At 42.7% G+C, this 21,115-nt stretch overlaps 1 protein-coding gene across 1 annotated transcript in view; it reads right to left on the reverse strand.

The window, feature by feature from the left end:
- Positions 1-21,115, reverse strand: part of IGF2R (insulin-like growth factor 2 receptor) — a 111,641-nt gene that overhangs the window by 83,295 nt on the left and 7,231 nt on the right. Inside the window, exons 2-3 of the mRNA XM_011934995.1 lie at positions 10,468-10,568; positions 8,787-8,885 (exon numbers count right to left, since the gene is read on the reverse strand). Coding sequence (XP_011790385.1) covers positions 8,787-8,885; positions 10,468-10,568 — 200 coding nt within the window. The remainder of the gene's footprint in view (positions 1-8,786; positions 8,886-10,467; positions 10,569-21,115) is intronic.

The following is a 21,115-nucleotide window of genomic DNA, read 5'->3' on the forward strand; positions in this document are numbered from 1 at the left end:
TTTTTTGTTTTTAATTGTTTAAATGGTGAATCGCATTTATTGATTTGCATACACTGAACCATCCTTGCAACCCTGGAATAAAATCCACTTGATCGTGATGTATTATTTTTCTGAACTGCTGTTATATTCAGTTTGCTAGTATTTTGTTGAGATTTTTGAATCTGTGTTCATCATAGATATTGGTCTATAGTTTTCTTTTTTCTTGTGTGCTTGTTTGGCTTTGGTTTTCAGGATAATATTGGCTTCAAAGAATGAGTTAGGGAGGATTGCCGATTCTGATTTTGGGCAACAGTTTCAGTAGGATTTGTACCAGTTCTTCCCTGTGCCTCTGGTAGAATTCAGCTGTCAATCTGTCTGGTACTGAGCTTTTTTTGTTGGGAGGATTTTTTTTTTTTATTACTGATCCAATTCCAATACTTGTTATTGGTCTTGTTGGAATTTCTATTTCTTCCTGGTTGAATCTCAAGAAGTTGAATGTTTCCAGGAATGTATACCTTTCCTCTAAATTCTCGGTTGTGAGTACACAGATGTTCATAGTAGTCTCCGATGATTTTTTTGTGGTATCAGCTGTAATGTCTACTTTCTTATTTCTGATTGAATCCTCTCTCTTCTTGGTTAATCTGACCAGTATTCTATGAACATTATCTTTACAAAGAACCAATTTCTCATTTTGTCGATCCTTTGTACTGCATGTTTTGTTCTCCATTTCATTTAGTTCTGCTTTGATATTTGTTACTTCTGTTCTGCTAGGTTTCAATTTGGTTTTTTCTTTTTTCTTTTTTTCTAGTTCCTTGAAGTGTGATATTAGGTTGTTAATTTGTGATCTATATTTTTGATGTAGGCATTTAACACCACAAATTTCCCACTTAGCCCTGCTTTTGCTGTATCCCAGAGGCTTTATGTTGTGTATCCATTTTCATTTGTTTCAATTTTTCTTAATTTCCATCTTAATTGCATTGTTGACGCAAAATTCATTCAGAAGCAGGCTATTTAATTTCCAATTATTTGCATAGTTATGAGAGTTCCTCTGGGAATTGATTTCTAGTTTTATTCCACTGTGGTCTGAGAAGACACTTGGTGTCATTTTGGGTTTTTTTCAATTTATTGAGACTTGTTTTTTGGTATGACATATGGTCCATCTCGAAAAACGGTCCATCCACGGATGAGAAGAATATATATGTTCTGCGGTTGTGAGTAGAATGTTCTATAAATGTCTGTTAGGTCTACGTGGTCCTGAATCTAATTTAAGTACAGTGTCTATTGATTTTCTCTCTCAATGATTGAATTCTATTATGGTATTGCTGTTCATTTCTTTCCTTAAGTCTACTAGTAGTTGTTTTATGATTCTTGGTGCTCTAGAGTTAGGTGCACATATACTTAAGATTGTTACATCTTGTTGAATAATCTCTTTATCATATAATGACCATCTTTTTCTTTTTTTTACTGTTGTTGATTTAAAGTCAGTTTTATCTAAGTATAGGTCTCCCTGCTTGCTTTTGATTTCCATTTGCCTGGAATATCTTTTTCCATCCCTTTAGCTTCAGTCTATGTCTTACCAATTAGTTGGCTTTCTTGTAAGCAGCATATGGGTGGATTCTGTTTTTTGAGTTTTTTGGTTTTTTTTTTAATCCATTCTGCCAATCTGTATCTTTTATGTGGAGCATTTAATCCATGTACGTTCAAAGTTAATATTAATATGAGGTTTTATTCCTGTCATAATGCTGTTTCCTAGTTGCTTTGTGGTCTTGTTTGCATAATTGTTTTATAAGAGTGTTTATACTTTTGTGTGTTTTTATGATAACAAGTATCAAACTTTTGTTTCCCTGTATAGACCTCCTTGGGGTATTTCTTGTATGGCCCATCTAGTACTGACAAATTCCCTCACCATTTGTATATCTGGGAAAGACTTTATTTTTCCTTCATACATGAAACTTATTCTGGCAGGATACAAAATTCAGGGTTGACAGTTTTTTTTTCCTTAAGCACCTTGAAAACAGAAACCCAATCTCTCTGGCTTATAAGTTTCTCCTGAGAAGTCCCCTATTTAGTTGGATGGGGTTTCCTTTGTAGGTGATTAGATACTTTTCTCGTGGATAGGATTTTTTCCTTCACGTTGACCTCATACAGTCGATGGCTATATGTTGTGGTGAAGTCCTTCTTGCAACATATTTCCTTAGAATTTGTTGAGCTTCTTACATTTGGAGGTCTGGATCTCCTGCTAGACTAAAGTAGTTTACATCAATTACTTCCTCAAATACGTTTTCCAGACTTTGTTATTCTCGCTTAGTAATATCTATACTTCATAGGTTTGGATGTTTCATGTAGTCCCACACTTCTCAAACACTTTGTTCCCTTCCTCTGAATCTTTGTTTCTGTCTGATTGGATTAATTCAAAAGATCTGTCTTCACGTTCTGAGATTCTTCCTTCTGCTTCGTCTAGTCTATGGTGGAAGCTTTCAACTGTATTTTATAATTCCCATAATACATTTTTCATTTCTAGAAATTCTATTTGATTTTTTTAAAATATCTCTTTGGTAAATTTCTCATTTATATCCTGGGTTGATATTCTGATTTCTTTGTATTGGTTTTCAACTTTCTCATGTATCTCATTAAGCTTCTTTAAAATTAATATTTTGAATTCTTTATCTAGTATTTCAAGCATTTCACTTTGGTTCGGATCTGTTTCTGGAGGATTAATATGATCCTTCAGGGTGTTGCAACACCCTGTTTTTTCATATTTCCAGAATTGTTACCCTGGTTCCTTCTCATCTAAAGAAACTGTCACTTTTTGGTTTGAATTTTCTTTTGCTTTGACTAGAGGGTTCCCCCCTGCCTTGAGAATGTGACTATAATGTATGCTGCATAGTTTTATTTGGCTTTGCTTCTGGACGCTTTCGACGGCAAAGACTCTGTATGAATTCCTTGGTTATAGATAGGCTTTGTGTGGTGACTTTCTCATATATCAGTTGTAGTAGTAATATACCAGGCCGGGAGCAGGCTCAAGGCCTTCTGAGTAGCCAGGGTGTGGTGAGGGATGATGGTAACTGAGGTCATGCAAAGCTTGTCTCCTGCCGTAGCACTGTGCAATTGTGTACACAGTTGTGTCAGCAGATGGGCTATGCAAGTTCACCTCCTGGCCAGGAATGGTACTTGCAGGAAAGAGGCAGCTGCAGTGGTGACAACAGGATTTATGCTTGGCCTTTGTTAATGAGGAGACTACTCCCATGTCCCAGACAATGGGTGGGGCCGTGCAACATCTAAGCATCGCTATCTTGTGTTCTGCCAGCAAGGCAGGTTGAGGAAGGAAAGCTGGGTGGAGCTGGGTCAGGCAAGCACATATTCAGGCTCTCCAAGAGCTGAGACAAGCACTGGCCCCAGTGGTGATCACCGGGCCTCCAGGGCAACATTCTAGGGAGGGACAGAGGCGCCTCTACTACATCAAAGAGCCCACATGGTAAGAAGAGGTGTAGCCTGAGTTCCACAGTATAACAGGCAATAGCAGGACCCACCAAGTTCTACTGCCCTTAACTCAGTGAGTCTCCCACCTGTGTCCCATCACTGGCTGCAGGCCAAAAAAGCCAGCCCAGTCCCAAGCAGTCTGTATTAGGTTGTTTTTGCAGTGCTATAAATGCCTGAGACCGGGTAATATATAAAGAAAAGAGGTTTAACTGGCTCACAGTTCTGCAGGTTGTACAGGAAGCATAGCTCGGCTTCTGGAGAAGCCTCAAAAAGCTTTTACTCACAGCAGAAGGTGAAGTGGAAGCAAGCATATCACACAGCAAAAGCAAGAACAAGAGAGTGAGAGTGAAACAACCAGAAAGTTTCAAACAACCAGATCTCATGAGAATTCACTCACTATCGTGAGGACAGCACCGAGTGGATGGTGCTAAACCACTCATGAGGGACCCTCATGATTTAATCACCTTCCACCAGGCCCCACCTCCAACATTAGGGATTAAAATTCAACGTGAGATTTGAGGAGGGACAAAATCCAAACTATATCAGGGTCTGTGCTCAGATGGTGAAACTGCCCCAGGCTGCAAGACTCCCTGCCCAGGACAGAAACCATGGCTCTGAGTCCACACCTCTGCGGTACAGTTTCATGAAGTAGAGGCACCCAACTTCCACATCACAGCAAGAACTCAAGCCAAAGACGAATCCCCACCCAGGGTAAAAAAGGCCCTGGTCACCAAGTGAACCATGACTTTGTGAAACATTCCTGTAAGTTTTACTTCCAAAATAACAATAACACACTGGCATCATTTCAATTACCTCTTCCAAAGAATATTCTAAAAATTCGTGTTCTCTGCCATCATTTCAAAGTAGATAGTTTTATTATTTTCTGTGGATACATTTCCCAAAATTTTATTTTTTAGACTGAAGCTATTCATAGACAGGTCTATTTATTAAGTTAACTGCTTAATATTTAGCTTTCAAATTTCTCTTAGAAATAGGCTATCAAATCTGCAGGAACGCTCTAACCCACTAACCTTTTTCCCCAGTCCTGCTGTCAGAGATTCATGGAGAGCTAATAGAGTGAATCAAACAACCTACACCTACTCACAGCCTCAAAGGCACTCGAGCTCATCTCGACCATATCCTCAAAGCAAAGTCGCCTATCGCCTAAAATACTTCCCAGACACCTAAGTGTTTCTACTAATAATGGAGGAAGTTAGCACCTCTAGAGCTCACAGGGTACCAGCACATGGAGCTTAAGCCTACCACCGCATCCACGCAGAAAGGTAATGAAAATAAAAGAAAATTATTGCCACAGACTATAATTGGGTTACAGTAAAAAGCCACAAGTGCCTATTATCCTGCAAATCTAAAGCTTGTCATCCCACAGCAAGATTATACGAAAACATTAACCCAGGCGGGGAGTGAGTCAGTGGACTGGGTAGGATGCAAGACAAGATGCAACTCTCTAACCAGCGAAATAAAAGCCCACGATAGGAAAGGGAGCAAGACAGCATACGGCACGAAGGGAAAATGAAAGAACTCTTCGTTCTGAAAATAGCTCCATCTCATCAAGACACTTAGAGGATTCCAAGTCAGCAAGATCTGCAAGCACCCTGTACGGGGCAGGTAGCAACTTCTGGCTGTCTCCCTGCTCCAGGAGGGAAGAAAAGACATGCCTCACACAGCACTCCACAAAATTGGAATGTGCATCGGAAAAACAGTCAAGGCTACTGGGGAATGTCCTCCCACTTCCTGCCACAGCAAACACAGCAAAGGAGACATTCATAAGACCACGAATTTAGCAGCCCGGGGAGCGAGGTTGCTTGCCAGCTGCAACACACCACACATTGAGTTATGCTCAATGCTGTTTTATATATAATAATCTTACTTTTATAACCCTGGTAAGACTGCGAGCAGGCCAGTTCTGAATTTTGTCTGTTCCCAAGGTCACTAAGGTGGGAGGTATATTTACACAATGCTTTAAAGAAATAATTATCTTAAAGCCCCTACCAGAATCCACTGAACAAACTATAACAACAGTTTTAAAGGTGCTGTTTGGAACTACCAAGATTTTTGTCCATCAAAATCATTCTAAATGTGACAGAGCAAAATGAATAAATAAATGAGATATTAGTAAGGTGTAGAAAGCAAGACTACAGTGACACTAAACCAAACTGAGATTTTTTCTTCTTTAGGGAATGATGAGTGTTTTATAAGTACATAAACCTTCAATATGTTTTAAAGTTATCATACCATAGCCTGTAAGGTGTAATCAAATCAAACTGAAAACAGAAAAAAGGGCATACGCTTTATTAAGATTTGCTAACAGTGACAGTACTACATTTTTAGCAGTCATTATGCTTTTCAGTTCTTTCCATTTAATCTATCTTAAGACAAAAAAAACGTGTTAGTGAATATGAGTATGTCCTCCACACCATTAGTCTACAGGCTCCCTGAAAGCATTCCAAAATTTAACAAAATTCCTACTGCTTAGTTCACAATAGGCTCTCAATAAATGAAAACTCAATGAATAAAGCCCCAGATGCCAACTACACCTGAAGAGATAAGAGAGTACAAATTACAAATGTTTCTCATGCATCTTCAATCTGCTTCTAAGAGAAATTACATGTCATTGTTTTCAGAAAAACACAGACTATACCTCCCCACTTCCACCCCAACAACTATTGAGAACACAGATCAGCACACTTTCTTTTACAAAGGGCCACGTGCTAGCTACATGTTGGGTTTTGTAGGTCACATAGGTCTCTGTGGCATATTCCTCTTTGTCTTGTAACAATCCTGTAAAAATGTGAAAACCATTCTTAGTCCTGGGCTTGTACAAAAAAAGAGCCAGGGCAGGCTTTGAACCATGGGCTGTGGTTGGTGATTTTTGACCCATAGAAAACAAACTGCTATTCATTTTGGAAAGCAATTTTTTCCTAGGTGGTAGAAGACACAACTGTCAATTCAGCAACGTGAGGTAAGAGGTACACTCAGATAAAACAAAAAATAAAACAAAACAGAGGGTATCATGATCAGGTTGGAAAATCAGAGCCCAGGAGAGTATCTGTGGGACTGAGAAGTCTGGGGTCTAACAGGAGAGCACAGGGCACTGCTGTCGCCGCAGCCTCCACCTCCCACAGGAAGCAACTCAGATCCGACCAACTGGACACTTGAGGATGACTGTGTGTGGGGCTGGGTGTGGTGGCTCACTCCTGTAATCTCAGCACTTTGGGAGGCCGAGGCAGGCAGATCACCTGAGCTCAGGAGTTCAAGACCAGCCTGAGCAACAAGGAGAAACCCAGTATCTACTAAAAAAAAAAAAAAAAACATATATATACACACACACACACACACACACATATAAATAAAATTAGCCAGGCATGGTGGTGTGGTGGCTCATGTCTGTAATCCCAGGATAACTGTGTGTCCCTGCCCAAATCTCATGTCAAATTATAATCCTCAACATTGGAGGTGGGGCCTGGTGAGGTGACTGGATCATAGGAGCAGATTCCATCTTCCCCTCCTTGCTGTTCTCATGATAGTGAGTGAGTTCTCGTGAGATCTGGTCATTTAAAAGTGGGTGGCACCTCCCGCTCCCACTCTCTTCCTCAGGCTCCGGCCGTGTGAGGTGCTCCATACTCCTTTGCCTTCTGCCATGACTGTAAGTTTCCTGACACCTCTCCAGAAGCAGATGCTGCCATGCTTCCTGTACAGCCTGCAGAACTGTGAGCCAATTACACCTCTCTCCTTTATAAATTACCCAGTCTCAGGTGTTTCTTCATAGCACTGCGAGAATGATCACACTGCTCCCACCCTCACCCTCAACCCCCAAGCAGATGTCTGTTTTGAGATGCTTTTCCTACCACTAACAGTATGTCATCTAACAGCTGCACCTAAGTTTTTAAATGAAGTTTACCTTTGACACTACCCCCTAAGTATCAGCCTTAATTCTTTCCACTTTAAACTTTTGTTTTTTTTCATTGAATGCTCCTTATGGTTTTTCTGGGAGGCAGTATTTTACCACTTCCACTTCCATATGAAACTGTCCTTCCCTTCATAGATGACCGTATCTGAAAAAATCAGTGATTTATTATTCATAATTTCATCTGAATTAATGTTTTTAAATAAACATTTCTTTTTGCCTTATTAAACTGCATGGTATTAGGCCACCAGTAAAAATTATTGATTATGACTATTCATTAGTTCCTGAATCCTTATAACCTTTGAAAATTCTTAAAAACAGAAAGTAATAGAGAAAAGCGAGATAATTAATTAAGATTGTGATCAAGGTGAGAACAGAAAACTCCCTTTAGGATCTCGAGTGGTGGGCATGGAGAAGCGGCAGAAGGAACATAGTCTGCTCTTCCCCAGGACCAGGGAGAATCAAGTAGCAGTGCAACATCAGGGAGTCCAGGCTAGGGAAGAGGACATTTCATCAGTCAACAAGAATGGCCTGCTCGAGAGATCCATTAAACGCCACCACAACCACAGTTAATAACAATGTAATTTATTCTTGCATATTACTAAGAAAGTAGATTTTAAGTGTCCTCACAACAAAAAAAGGAAGTATGTGAGGTAATACATATGTAATTAGCTCAATGTAGCCATTTCTCAATTTCAAAACATCATGTTGCACATAATAAATACATATAGGTCGGTGTGTACGTATACAGATATATATACATACACCCACCCAAGAAGAATGTCTTGACCAAGAAATGCTGTGTTCAAATAACAAGGAGTGGACGTAACAATAACAGTAACTTAGAAACCTAGTCTCTGAGGTCAGTTGGAAAGGAATTTAAAGGGCCCCTGGCCTGGACTCACATTGCAGCCAGAAGTCATCCCAAGGCTGAGGAGAGGGACAGACAGATTTAACAAAGCAAACAGGTAAAGGAGACTTATCAGAGTGGGGTGCAACACAGGTGGAACACCAGGTGCAAATGAAGATGAAGCAGTCCGCGTCAGAAGCAGATGGCCCCTGCAGGTAAGAGTGAATACTCTAAGCCCAAGCCCAACCACGCTACTTAGTTTACTGAGTTGCACAGCACCAGAAACCAAGAACTAACTTGCCCTATATGGATGAGCCATTCTATTTCCAATCTGCACCAAAAATCACATCCTGTGATATTTTAAATGCCCTGTCCTAAAAATAAGAATCACTCAGACAAGTTTTTAAAAATTAAATCACATGGTATCTCCGCTCAAATGCAATTTTGAAGCTAAAAAAGATTTTCACCCCGAAAGGTTAGAATGAGTATTTGAAAGGTAAAGCTCCCCGGAGTATACTTCATAAGCATGTAAGTTTGAGGTTCCCATGTTACCTCCTTTTTTGCTTTAAATATGTCTTTCTTGCAGGCTGCAGTGGTCCTCCACTCAAAGTAGTGCACACATTCTGTTGCAGTTACAAATTCAGGAGTTCCCTATTAAAAAATAATAATTATTATAATAAGTTACCACGCCACATATTGTAAAGATTCTTTTTTAAAATTAGAATGCAGTAAGGGCTACTAAAATAAAGAAAGCAGCAGCAAGAAGGGAAAGGGATGCAACCGCTTTAGTTAAACAGGGTCATCAAGACGTTCCCAAATCTGAAAATTCTGAGACCAAAGCTTCATAAAATCATGTTGGGATTTTGTGTAACTAATCCAAAAGCATTCTACCGCCCCAGCTATGCAAGTACAGTGAGTGAGTTCATGGGAAGAAATCCTCGGTCATTCTCCTCTCAAACTCCAAATGTTCTCTTAAGCAAATGCCAGGAGACCAAAGCCAGGAAACATGACCTCATGCTTTCCGTGAAACGGCTCCCATGAGAAGCCCATCTGCATCTGATCAAGTTAGTACACCCACCAGACGCCCACCCTCCAAGGCAGCCCCTCCTGTTAACCACGACCAGAGTGGACTACACACAGGCCGATCACAGCATAGCAGGGTGACACAGGCACAGCAGGAACTGGCCTCAATGTTCCCACGGGCAAGTCTAGGGAGTTCTCCTTCACAGTTCTATTTCTGGTATGGTGAACACAGAATTCATAAAGGAAATTAGTTAAAGTTAAAACAGCAGCTATATATTTTATTCTGTAATATAAATCTTCTCATTTAATGCTGCTGCACACAGTTTTTTTTTTTAAGGTCTCAATATGCACAACGATGCACTTCATATGCGGATCCAAAATTAACAATGTTAGTTTTATTTGCAAAGTTCTTCAGATGAGACACTGTGGACCTGAAGATGCAACAGTCACAGTCCCAAACTCTAAAATGGTATTTTAAAGCAATTTAGTAGCCACAGAGTTTCACTCGACCTGACTTTCCTAAAGATTGGGTTCTTACTCTGATTCAAGAATATTCATAGAGTTTGTATACCAATTCCTTCTCCAAGAGCTAAAACAATTATTTACTGCAAGTTCCTTTCCAAAAACTAAAGATTAAAAATAACAAATTACATACAATTTGCCCATAAGAACAATCATAATAATTTACACAATGATGCCCTCTTTAAACACCAGGTAATATCCAAAAAACTTGAGAACCCCGTACTCATGGGCCAAGGCTTCTCCTAAACAGATGTGGCTATCTCTAATTTAATATAAATGAGGAAAGAAAAGTATTTTTAAAAAAACTAAATACGCTGCTCTAAAACCGATCAAAATGAAATGCTAGGAGAAGAGGTTTTAGAAAAAAAAAATTATGCCTGTAACGTAAACATTAAACAGTGCACTGATTTCTACCACACTAATCACACTTAATTGTAGTTTTACAAAAGACGTGGTCCATGTTTTACTTAAAAGTTGTAACAAGTTTAGAATTTGTTTACTTATTGGTTCTTGATGGTGATGGTGATTTGGTAGGGTTTTTCTTATTTGTGTTTCTAAGTTTGCTTACCGATTCTTCCTGGAATACCTCTACAGCCAGAATACCAAGGGGCAGACATTTTTTTTTTTTTTTAAAGAAATATATCAAGTGTCTGTGTGGACTCACCAGGGTTTTCCCACACAGGAAGGCAATGCTGCTTTGGACTCTGTGATTTGTGCCTGGTCGGTCACAGCTCACTGTTGTGTTGAATTCCAGGAGAGATCTGGTTGCACTTCTCAAAACAGAGTCACCTATTTGGAGAGAAAAGAGAGTGAACAGGCTATAAAATATACATAACCAAACAGCTATTTCCAAGAAAAAGCAAATTAAAAGTAGCATTATAATTTATGTGATAGCTTATAAATTTATAAAACTTTCCTTTCCCAAAATGTTCCATCTCAAGAGTGGCATCCCCATTACATTACACTGAGTGCCATCTTTACCTTGTCTGCTGCTTTCCATACATCAGAAAGGTCCACAGCTATACGCCCATCAATCTGTCCCCATTTCTCCACCTCTACTCCCGCTAAAACCACTACCTGCGCTCCAGCACTGGCTACCTAACTGCTCCCGCTGCCTCCAGACTAGTCTCAGCCCTCACCAGCCTCACTTCCTCATCCATTTTGCACCAGTGTGATCTCAAAAACACAAATCAGAATATATAACGCAGCCACTGAAATTTTTCAATACTTCCCATCACATATGCTACAAAATCAACATTCTCTAGAAAGGCCCACAAGTACAGTGACCACATCTCTGTTTGTCTGGGACATTACTATAACAATCCAGAATAAAAAGTCTATGTAAAAATCAATATGATGGGGGTTGGCATAGGAATAAACTGATGAAAAGACTAGAATAGAGACCAACTGACTAGAAGGGAGAGCACAGAGACACAAATGTGAATTAAACTTTGATTATGACAGAAGTAATAGATCAGGGAAAAGAGGAGGCTGTTCAATAAGCAGAACGGGAAATAAAAACAGAACTGGAAACAAAATGGTTATCCATATGGAAAAAGATAAAATTGGATCCCTATCCAGTACTGGGTACAAAAACCAGCTCTAAACACAAGCTTGTCCAACCCGTGGCCCGGGGGCCACATACAGCCCAGAATGGCTTTGAATGCAGCCCAACACAAACTTGTAAACTTTCTTAAAACATGGTAATTTTTTGTGATTTTTTTTTAAGATCATTAAGTATTATGAGTATTAGTGTATTTTAGGTGTGGCCAAAGATAACTATTCTTCCAATGTGGCCTAGGGAAGCCAAAAGATTGGACACCCCTGTCTAAATGGATTAAAGATGTAAACATCAAAATACAAACTTCAAAACTTGGCAGAAATCTTAAGATAGAGAAAGATTTCTTATGACTCAAAATGACTAATAAGGTTGACCTATTCAATTTAAGAGTTTATACTCATCAAAAAATAGCTTAAAGAAAACAGAAGTTATAAACTGGGAAAAACACAGAACTGGCAAAGAACCAGCATGAAGAATTTCCACATACATTCACATGCAAACAAATAAGAAAAAGAATTTTTTATATATAATTCCAGGAAATAAAGGACGATGAATTACCTCTGACTGAGAAAGCACACACCATGCCAGAAAGGAGAGAGAAGGAAAAATCCACACCTAGCCACACAATGGTGGATTTTAATATCCAATGAAAAGAAAAAATTCTAATCTAGGTCACACGCAATAGAAACCCAATATAAAATGAACAAGACATGATCAAGCAAACTGAAGAAAAATGTACATCAATAAATATGTTAAGAGATGTTCAATGTTACTGGTGATCAAGAAATTTCAAATCAAGACCAAAATGGTATACCGTTTACAGCCATCCCTCTGGCAAAAATTAAATACCAAGTGTCAGACGTGAGATGGCTCAGAGCTCTCCTGTATTGCTAGTGAAATGTTAACTGGTTCAACAACTATGTAAGTCAGCAGGACATTATGTCCTAAAATTGAACATTTGTGTGCCCTATGGCCTAGTTATTCCACCCAGTTATTCCACTCTCCTGAAGAGCAAAAACCTGGAAATAACCAAAGGCCCATCAACAGAAGAGTGGATAAATTAACTTTGGCAGATCCATGCAATAAAATATTACAGCATCCAGAAGGAATAAAACACAGTAAAAAACAACAATATGGTTGATTTGTAGTAATATTACTATTATCACTTAAGTCCCAAAAAGTTACACATAGGAAGATATACACTTTAATAAAGTTAGTTGCATACACAGATTTTTTTTTGGAAATTAGATACAGTAAAAAAAAATTTAATACAAGATGGGAGCTAACGATTACTTCTAGTGGAAAGTCAAAGAGGGAAAAGCAAAACAGACAGTGGTTACTGCCAAGATCCTAGATTTTTGTTAGTAACAGGGCTCACTACATTACACAAAACAACAAATTTTTTAAAAGGAAAAACGTTACTCCACGGATTAACACATGGATCACTGTATGTGTCATGAGCTCGGGATCACAGCTAATCCAATCCCATATACACCTGAAGTCTTGGGGCAGGGGCGAACCAGCAGTCAGCGCTGCCCCACGGCACCAGGCTGATGGCCCGGTGGTGGTTCTTCTGCCTGCGTGCAAAAGTCGGCCAGGATCATCCTTCCCCATCTGCAACGCCCAGGGTCTTTTCTAAAACCTTTGCCCAGGCGGCTCAGCCTAAAGGACACAGAAGCCCTGCAGAGGCTCTGAAACCAAGGACAGTGCCCCGTGGACAGCTCCCTCGCCTGGACAGCTCCTGCGCCTGGACAGCTTCCGCGCCTGGACAGCTCCTGCGCCTGGACAGCTCCCGCGCCTGGACAGTTTCCGCGCCTGGACAGCTCCCGTGCCTGGACAGCTCCCGCGCCTGGACAGCTCCCGTGCCTGTACAGCTTCCGCGCCTGGACAGCTCCCGTGCCTGTACAGCTTCCGCGCCTGGACAGCTCCCGTGCCTGTACAGTTTCCGCGCCTGGACAGCTCCCGTGCCTGGACAGCTCCCGCGCCTGGACAGCTCCCGTGCCTGTACAGCTTCCGCGCCTGGACAGCTCCCGTGCCTGTACAGCTTCCGCGCCTGGACAGCTCCCGTGCCTGTACAGCTTCCGCGCCTGGACAGCTCCTGCGCCTGGACAGCTCCTGCGCCTGGACAGCTCCCCGAGTCCCGCCCGCAGTGGGCGTGTCTGGGAGGCACTCAGCAGGGGCCGGGGCGGGCTCAGCGGCGCCGAAGTACCCGCCTAGGGAGTGCAGCTGGAATTGCGTGAGGGTTGGAGACGCGGAAGGCGCGTGGGGCGCAGCAAGCACAGGGGGCATGCAGAGTACAGGGAGGCGCGAAAGGGGGAGGCGCGAAGGCGGAGGCGCGAAGGGGGAGGCGCGAAGGGAGAGGCGCGAGGGGAGTGGAGGGCGCTGGGTGGTACAAGGGATAGGGAGACAGGCACAAGGGTGGGGAGGTGTGGAGGCCGGAGGAGCATGAGGCGGCGAGGGGTGCGGCGAGGCGGGGAGCGGAAGGCAAGGAAGCCTCGGGAGGCACGGAACCCCAGGAGGCGCAAAGGGTGTGGGGAGGCACAGGGGCCGAGGAGGCGCGGAGGACCGGGGAGGCGCAAGAGGCCCAGGAGGCACGGGGTCCTGGAGAAGCCCAAGAGCCAGGAGTCTTGGGGGACATCAGGAGGTGCAAGGGACCCAGGGAGGCTCGAAGAGCTCAGGAGGCGCGGAAGACTGCAGTTGGGGGAGGAGGGGGATGGGGTGGGTGGAGGATGGGGGGCGGCCGCTACAGACAAAGGGATGCAGCGCAGCTTCAGAAGGCAAGCCCCCAACCTCGTGTCCTGTTCGCACACAGCGTGACCCCTCTGTGCCAAGAGCCCCTGCGGGTCCCTCATAATGTGCGGGTCACGTCTTGAAAAGGAGACAGAAAAAAAGCCCTGGAAGCGGGAAGGGAGTGAACCAGCCGCACGGCCAAGCTGGCGGCCACTGCATCCCTCGGCGGTAGACCCGGGCGGGGCGCACACCCACCCCTCGCCGGCTTCCTCGCAGCCCAGTGGCCAAGGGCAGACACCGGCGAGAGCCGCGGAGAATCGCGGCCTCCCAGAGAAGGGCCGGGCAAGGACTGCGGGCTGCCGCTACCACGCCAGGCCCCCAGCCTCTCCCCAACATGCCAGGCCTCAGCCTCCCAGACTGCAGACCCCTAAGCTCCAGGTTCGCAGGGCTGTGCGCCAGAACCCCTAGGACTCGCTGGCAGAGCCTCTTTAGAACCACATTAGACCAAGCTGTATCATCTTTTATGTACAAAGTTGTTCGTTGTTTTTCAGCTGCCAGGGCTCCCAGTTTGAGATCACGTCACCGGAGCCTGCCCAGATGAACCAAGCTTGCAACACGGGGGGAATCTAAGCGGTAGGACTGAAGAGCACGACTGAAGTAAGAAGGGCACACCGCAGGGCAAGATCCAGGATCCAATCAGATAGAGCCCTGGTGTCATCTAATTGCAAGATCCAATCAGATCACACCTTATTACCATAAGCTTATAAAACCCCACCCAGCCCCCAGCTCGGGGAGACAGGTTTGAGCTTTCTTCCTGTCTCGTCGCAGTGCAGTCCACTCTCTCCAGCAAAAACCCTGCACTTTGGTGTTTGGCTTTCCCTGGTGCACTGGCAGACGGGTCCGGTTTGGTCTGGTGACACTCTAGGCCATGCTTACACACTCACCAGGCCTACCAGGACACATTCGCCAGGCCCTCCAAACCATGCTTACAGTAACCACTAGGCTGCACACGCGGGCCCTCCACACCACACCACGCTTGGCCACACCCCCGGAGCCGCACCTTCAGGTTCTCCAGAATCCGCAGGGACCTCAGTGCCAGCCAGGCCACACAACCCAGCACTCCAGGCCACACTCACTAGACCCACCCGGACCACCAGGCCACACCTCCGAGTGCTCCAGATAGCGCTTGCCAGGCCCTTCCAGACCACACTGGCCAGGCAGCACTTCGGAGCCCTCCAGGCCATGCCCTCAAGGGTACCACCATGCCAGGCTGCACCGGGCCCTCACGTGCAGCTCAGTCAGACCACCAAGTCACACTCTGCCGGCCTACCAGGCCGCACTTTCAAGCCCAAGCAAGCCCACAGTGATTAGGCCTCCCTGAAGCCACAAAGCCTGGTGATCCTGACTTCACAAGCAGCCCTCCTGCCTGCCACAGGGCTACAGCAAAATTATATTATTGCCATGGCAATTAGAACCTACAAGGCAGAGAACCCTTCCTGTCCTACTTCCTGATTTGCTCAAGCAAGTCTTTCCTCTCTCCCCTGCACACCCACTTAGTGTTTCCTTCAACATACACTATTCATGCTATTTTGCCAAATTAAAAAAAAAAAAAAAACTCATCCAATGTTTTTTTACTTCCAGCTTCTCTATTTATATGGATACTCTTTTAAAAAGATATTTATTTTCTTGCTATCACCAACACACTCCTTGGCCATCCCTCTTGTCCCCTGAACTGGCTGTTCCCCTAGAGAGACACATAGCTCACCCCTTCAACTTGAGGTCTTTACTTACATGTCACGTTCTCAGTGACACTTACCCTATTTAATATCCTTGCGCACACACCCCTGAGCCCTCAGTACTCCTGATTACCCTTCCTTTCTTTTTTTATAGCAGTCATCATGGTTTAACATACTACTTAGCCATTGCTTTTTTCATCTGTCTCCCACCCTACTAAAATGTAAGCTCCATGAAAAAAAGAGATTCTTGTCTTTTGTAGTGACTGACTCAATTCCAGTACCTAAACCAGGGCCTACATATCACTGACAGTCAAATATTTATTATAAATAAACATTAACTGTTGACTGTTTTAATATAATGCATACATATAATTTTAGATGATTTAACCAAGTAAATAAGAAGAAAATACACTATAAATTACTGAACCATACCCATACAGATTGTTCCAGCATATGTGCCACAATAAACAATGCTACCAAAAACCTTTTGTAGAAATATCTACATATAGTACTACTACTTCTATCCGTTTGAGTCACAAAAGATTATGTGAATATACGTTTTAAAACGTAACAGGTATTGCCAGACTATCAGGAGAGGCCATGAATCAGATAAAAACATGAGCTGTATCCAAAACTCAACCAGGTAGCATCTTAAATATCCAACAGAATTCTAGGTTTTAAGAAAATAAAAGACTTAAGAGGAAAAGGCATTTTCACCTCTTATGAGTCAAAGAGATGAAAGATACAATCCAATGATCGATCCAGATGCCTGCTCTAGATTTCTGTGAATGCATACAAGAATCAGACACTACCAAATCACTGGAAGTCAGGGGCCAGGCTCTTTAGAGTAAATGAATCACCTGGGACGGCGACGACAGGACTCACTGTGTCCTACCAGGTTACTAGCAAGGAGCCAAACAGAATTCCAGGCTCTAGTGGTAACCTCAGTTAACACTGTTCCCTAGTGAGTACACTACCTCAAGTTAAATGGGCTGGTAACAGGCTTCCTGAAATGGATACAGAGCTTTAATCCTCAGAAGGTTAATTAAAATCATAATATTAATATTTGATATGATAGAAAAAATGTGAACATACTTGGTATTTTCACTGCAATATTTAATGTAACTCCAATCCAAAGTTTATAACTCAGCAATTAATTCAGACTTATGCCACAGTATTAGAACATGTAAGAGAATTTTAGGTTTATCATAACTAGTAAATATATAAGAATTATTAAATATATAATACTCATAAATGTATCATTGTTACACTGAATTTTTAACCGTTAAGTCAGACATCTGAGGTACTTAAAATCAAATACAGTTGACCCTTGAACTGCACAGTTCTGAACTTCCCAGATCCACTTATACACTGATTTTCTTTCCCCTCTGTAACCCTAGAACAACAAGACCAGTCCCTTCTCTTCCTCCTCCTACTCAGCCTACATGAAGACAATGAGGATGAAGATCTTTATATGATGATCTACTTCCACTTACTGAATAATAAACATACCTTCTCTTCCTTATGATTTGTTTTTTCCTGAGACACGTTCTCACTCTCTTACTGAGTCCTGGGCTCAAGCAATCCTCCTGCCTCAGCCTCCCAAGTAGCTGGGACTACAGGCATGTACCACCATGCCTGGCAAATTCTTTTACTTTCTGCAGAGATGGGGTTCCACTATGTTGTCCAAGCTGGTCTCAAACTTCTGGGCTCCACTGATCCTCCCACCTCAGCTTCCCAAAGTGCTGTGATTAGAGGTGTGAGCCACCACACCTGGCCTGATTTTCTTAATAGTTTCTTTCCTTTACCTTACTTTATTGTAGGAATACAGTATTTAATACATATAATATGCAAAATATGTGTTATCAACTTTATGTTACTGGTAAAGCTTCCCATCAACAGCAGGCTATTAGCAGCTCTGGTTAGAGGGAGTGAAGTTAAACGTGGATTTTCAACTGTGCAGGGGGTTGGTGCCCCTAACTCTAGTGCTGTTCAAGGGTCAAATGTATATAAAATGTATAAACCACTTTAAAATGTGAAGATAATTAGGTTGCAAATGGGACCAAATATTGTTCACAGGCCCTATAAAAATGATGGCTAACATTTGCTAAGATTCACATATGTAATATCATTTGCCTAAGGAAACACTAATGTATGATTTTTTTAGTTTCTTCTGAGCTCCTTGGATGTGTGGATAATGTATGATTCCTCAATTTAAAATAATGTAATGTTGTTTAAACCAGCATTTAGGTCTTCATATTTGTTTCTCACTATAAAAAATTTTAGGGCAGCAGTCCCTAACCTTTTTGGCACCAGTGACTGGTTTCATGAAAGACAATTTTTCCACGGACTTGGGTTGGGGGCAGGATGGTTTCAGGATGATTCAAGCGTATTACATTTATTGTACCCTTTATTTCTATTATTATTACATTGCAATATGTAATGAAATAATTATACAATACACCATAGTGTAGCATCAATGTGAGCCTGAGCTTGTCTTCCTGCAACTAGATGGTCCCACGTGGGGGTGATGGGAGACACTGACAGATCATCAGGCATTAGATTCTCATAAGGGGCCACAACCTAGATCCCTTGCATGTGCAGTTCACAAGAGGGTTCGCGCTCCTGTGAGCATCTAATGCTGCCACTTATCTAACAGGATGCTGGGTGCAGGCAGTAGTGCAAGCAAGGGGGAGCGGCTGTAAATACAGATGAAGCTTCACTCTCTCACCCGCCACTCACCTCCTGCTGTGCAGCCCAGTTCCTAACAGGCTACAAACCGGTATCAGTCTGTGGCTCGGGGCTGAGGACCCCACTTTAGGGCACTTTAAAACTCACACCAGGCCAGGCGAGGTGGCTCACGCCTGTAATCCCAGTACTTTGGGGCACCAAGGCAGGCAGATCACTTGAGGTCAGGAGTTCAATACCAGCCCGGTCAAATGGTGAAACCCCATCTCTACTAAAAATACAAAAAAAAAAAAAAAAAAAAAGATTAGCCGGACATGGTGGTGCCTGTGATCCAAGCTACTCAGGAGGCTGAGGCAGGAGAATCACTTAAACCCAGGGGGCAGAGGTTGCAGTGAGCCAAGATCACGCCACTGCACTCCAGCCTGGGCAACAGAGTGAGATTCTGTCTCAAAAAAAAAAAACCTCACACCAACTATTATCTTCCCAAAAGGATTGAGAGACAACCATCTTCCTACAGCAACATATAAATAAATGTGCCCATTTCCAGGCTCCCTGCCAACACTCTATGATTCAACCACTTAAATTTCTGCCAACTTCTCAAAGGAAAATGAGATCTCATAATTGCTCTGATTTGCATTTATACCTGGCTCTGTCTCGCCACCCAAATCTCATGATGAATTGTGATCCCGAGTGCCGGAGGTGGGGCCTGCTGGGAGGTACCTGGATCACAGAGCTGCTTGCTAATGGTTTAGCACCATCCCCAAGTGCTGTCTCGTGATAGCGTTCTCACAAGAGCTGCTTGTTTAAAAGGGTGTAGCACCTCCCCACTCCTCTCCTGTCACTATACGAAGAAGCTGCCTGCTTCCCCTTCACCTGCTGCCATGATTTTAAGTTTCCTGAGGCCTCCCCAGCCATGCTTCCTATACGGCCTTTGGAACTGTGAATCCAACCTCTCTCCTTCATAAATTACCAAGTATCAGGTAGTTGTTTATAGCAATGTGAGAAAGGCCTAATACACCTGGCTTACTAGTGAAGTTGTATCGACCGTCTGGATTTCTTCTTTTGTGAATTACCTGTTCTTTGACTTTGCCATTTTTCTCCTGGGTTGTTTGTTTTTCCCACCAATTTTTAAGAAAAACTCTCATCCTATTAGCACATTGACAAACATGCTGGAAATGTTTTTCCCAGTCTAGCATATGTCTTTTGTCTTTAGAACACCTTTTAGTCATTAAAAGGTATGTAATAAGAAATGTTCCTCTTCTCCTGTATGGCTTCCAGGTTTCCTTAAGGAAGGCTCTTCTAGATTATATCTACATGGTACTAATTTTTTTCCAACGTTCTATTGTCTTTTTACTTCCAAATCTTAACTGAGCGGCAACTGCGGTATGTGATCTAAAGGAGGGATTCAACTTTGTTTCCTAAGAGACAATAGCTACTTATACCCAATTTTTTGGTTGTAAGTTATCTTAAGTTACCATATATATTTGGATCTATTTCTATATTAGCTCTACTGTTCCTCTGATCTGCTGGGAGCTCCAGTTCTTGTGGTCGTTTTGAAGGTTCACATTTTTTCCTTTCTAGCAAGATCAAAAGAAGTTTGTTCTCAGATGTCCGCTGAGAGCCACACATTCAGATCTCTCATCCTGGTCTCCATTTCAGCTCCAATCTGTCTGATGTGACCAGATGACTCACATAAAAACACAGCCCTGAGTGAATACACAGGCACTGGAGCTGGCTGTCCACATTCAAATCCATAAGCACACCACCTCCAGCAAGGTGCTCATTGTGGAGGCTAAAGTAACTCCATTCTGGAGGCCAAACAGCCCTGCTGACTTCTGATTAACCCCAGTTCCAGGAAGGCCTCCAAGATTTCCAGTTTATCTACTGTTCCTTGTGTAAGAGCAGGCACTTATCATGAATCCTCCCCTTAGGTCAAAAAACCTACTTCAATTGTCCTACACATCCCTTCTGAACCACCCCTTCCCTACGGTGTATGAGCCCTGGGTCCCGGGTGGGTAATGGCGGAGGGATCCATCTCATCTCGTGACTTCTAGAGATGTGGCTTCTATTCACAAGTCCCTATTAAATGTTCCTTTCTGAGAGACTGGGTGTCAATCTCTTTCTTCAGCCTCTCAACTTCCTCGGATTCCGGGGGCAGATGTGCATAGACCCGCCCACTGTGGAACACAGATCCATTTTGCACTTCAGTTTCTTCATTTATAACATGAGGGAAATGAAATCACCTACTTCAAAGGGTTGTTGAATGAATTAAATGAGATATTTTACTTTAAAACATTAGGCCTAGCACATGAATGTGCAACAAATTTAGGTATTTTTATTGTATATGCAAATTAGATTTGATTCGGGATTATCCCTATGCTACTGTCAATGTCACTCTCATTCACTCATACAAATTGCTCTCTCCAGTTGAAGAAAGGGAGCCGTTACTGACAGTCCTGAAAGTATATATGATGACTCCCTCTGGAAGTTTCAAGCTGTGGGAAGGGGATTGGTCACATGTATTTGGGGGAAAAAATGAGATTGGAAACTGCTGGTTTATAAGAGTATCATCATCAACTTAACCTGTAAGTTACTTTTTAGTCATCTAGTTATCTTTGGTA

Source organism: Colobus angolensis, unplaced genomic scaffold (genome assembly GCF_000951035.1).
Source record: "Colobus angolensis palliatus isolate OR3802 unplaced genomic scaffold, Cang.pa_1.0 Scaffold14, whole genome shotgun sequence".
Taxonomy (NCBI): Eukaryota; Metazoa; Chordata; class Mammalia; order Primates; family Cercopithecidae; genus Colobus; species Colobus angolensis.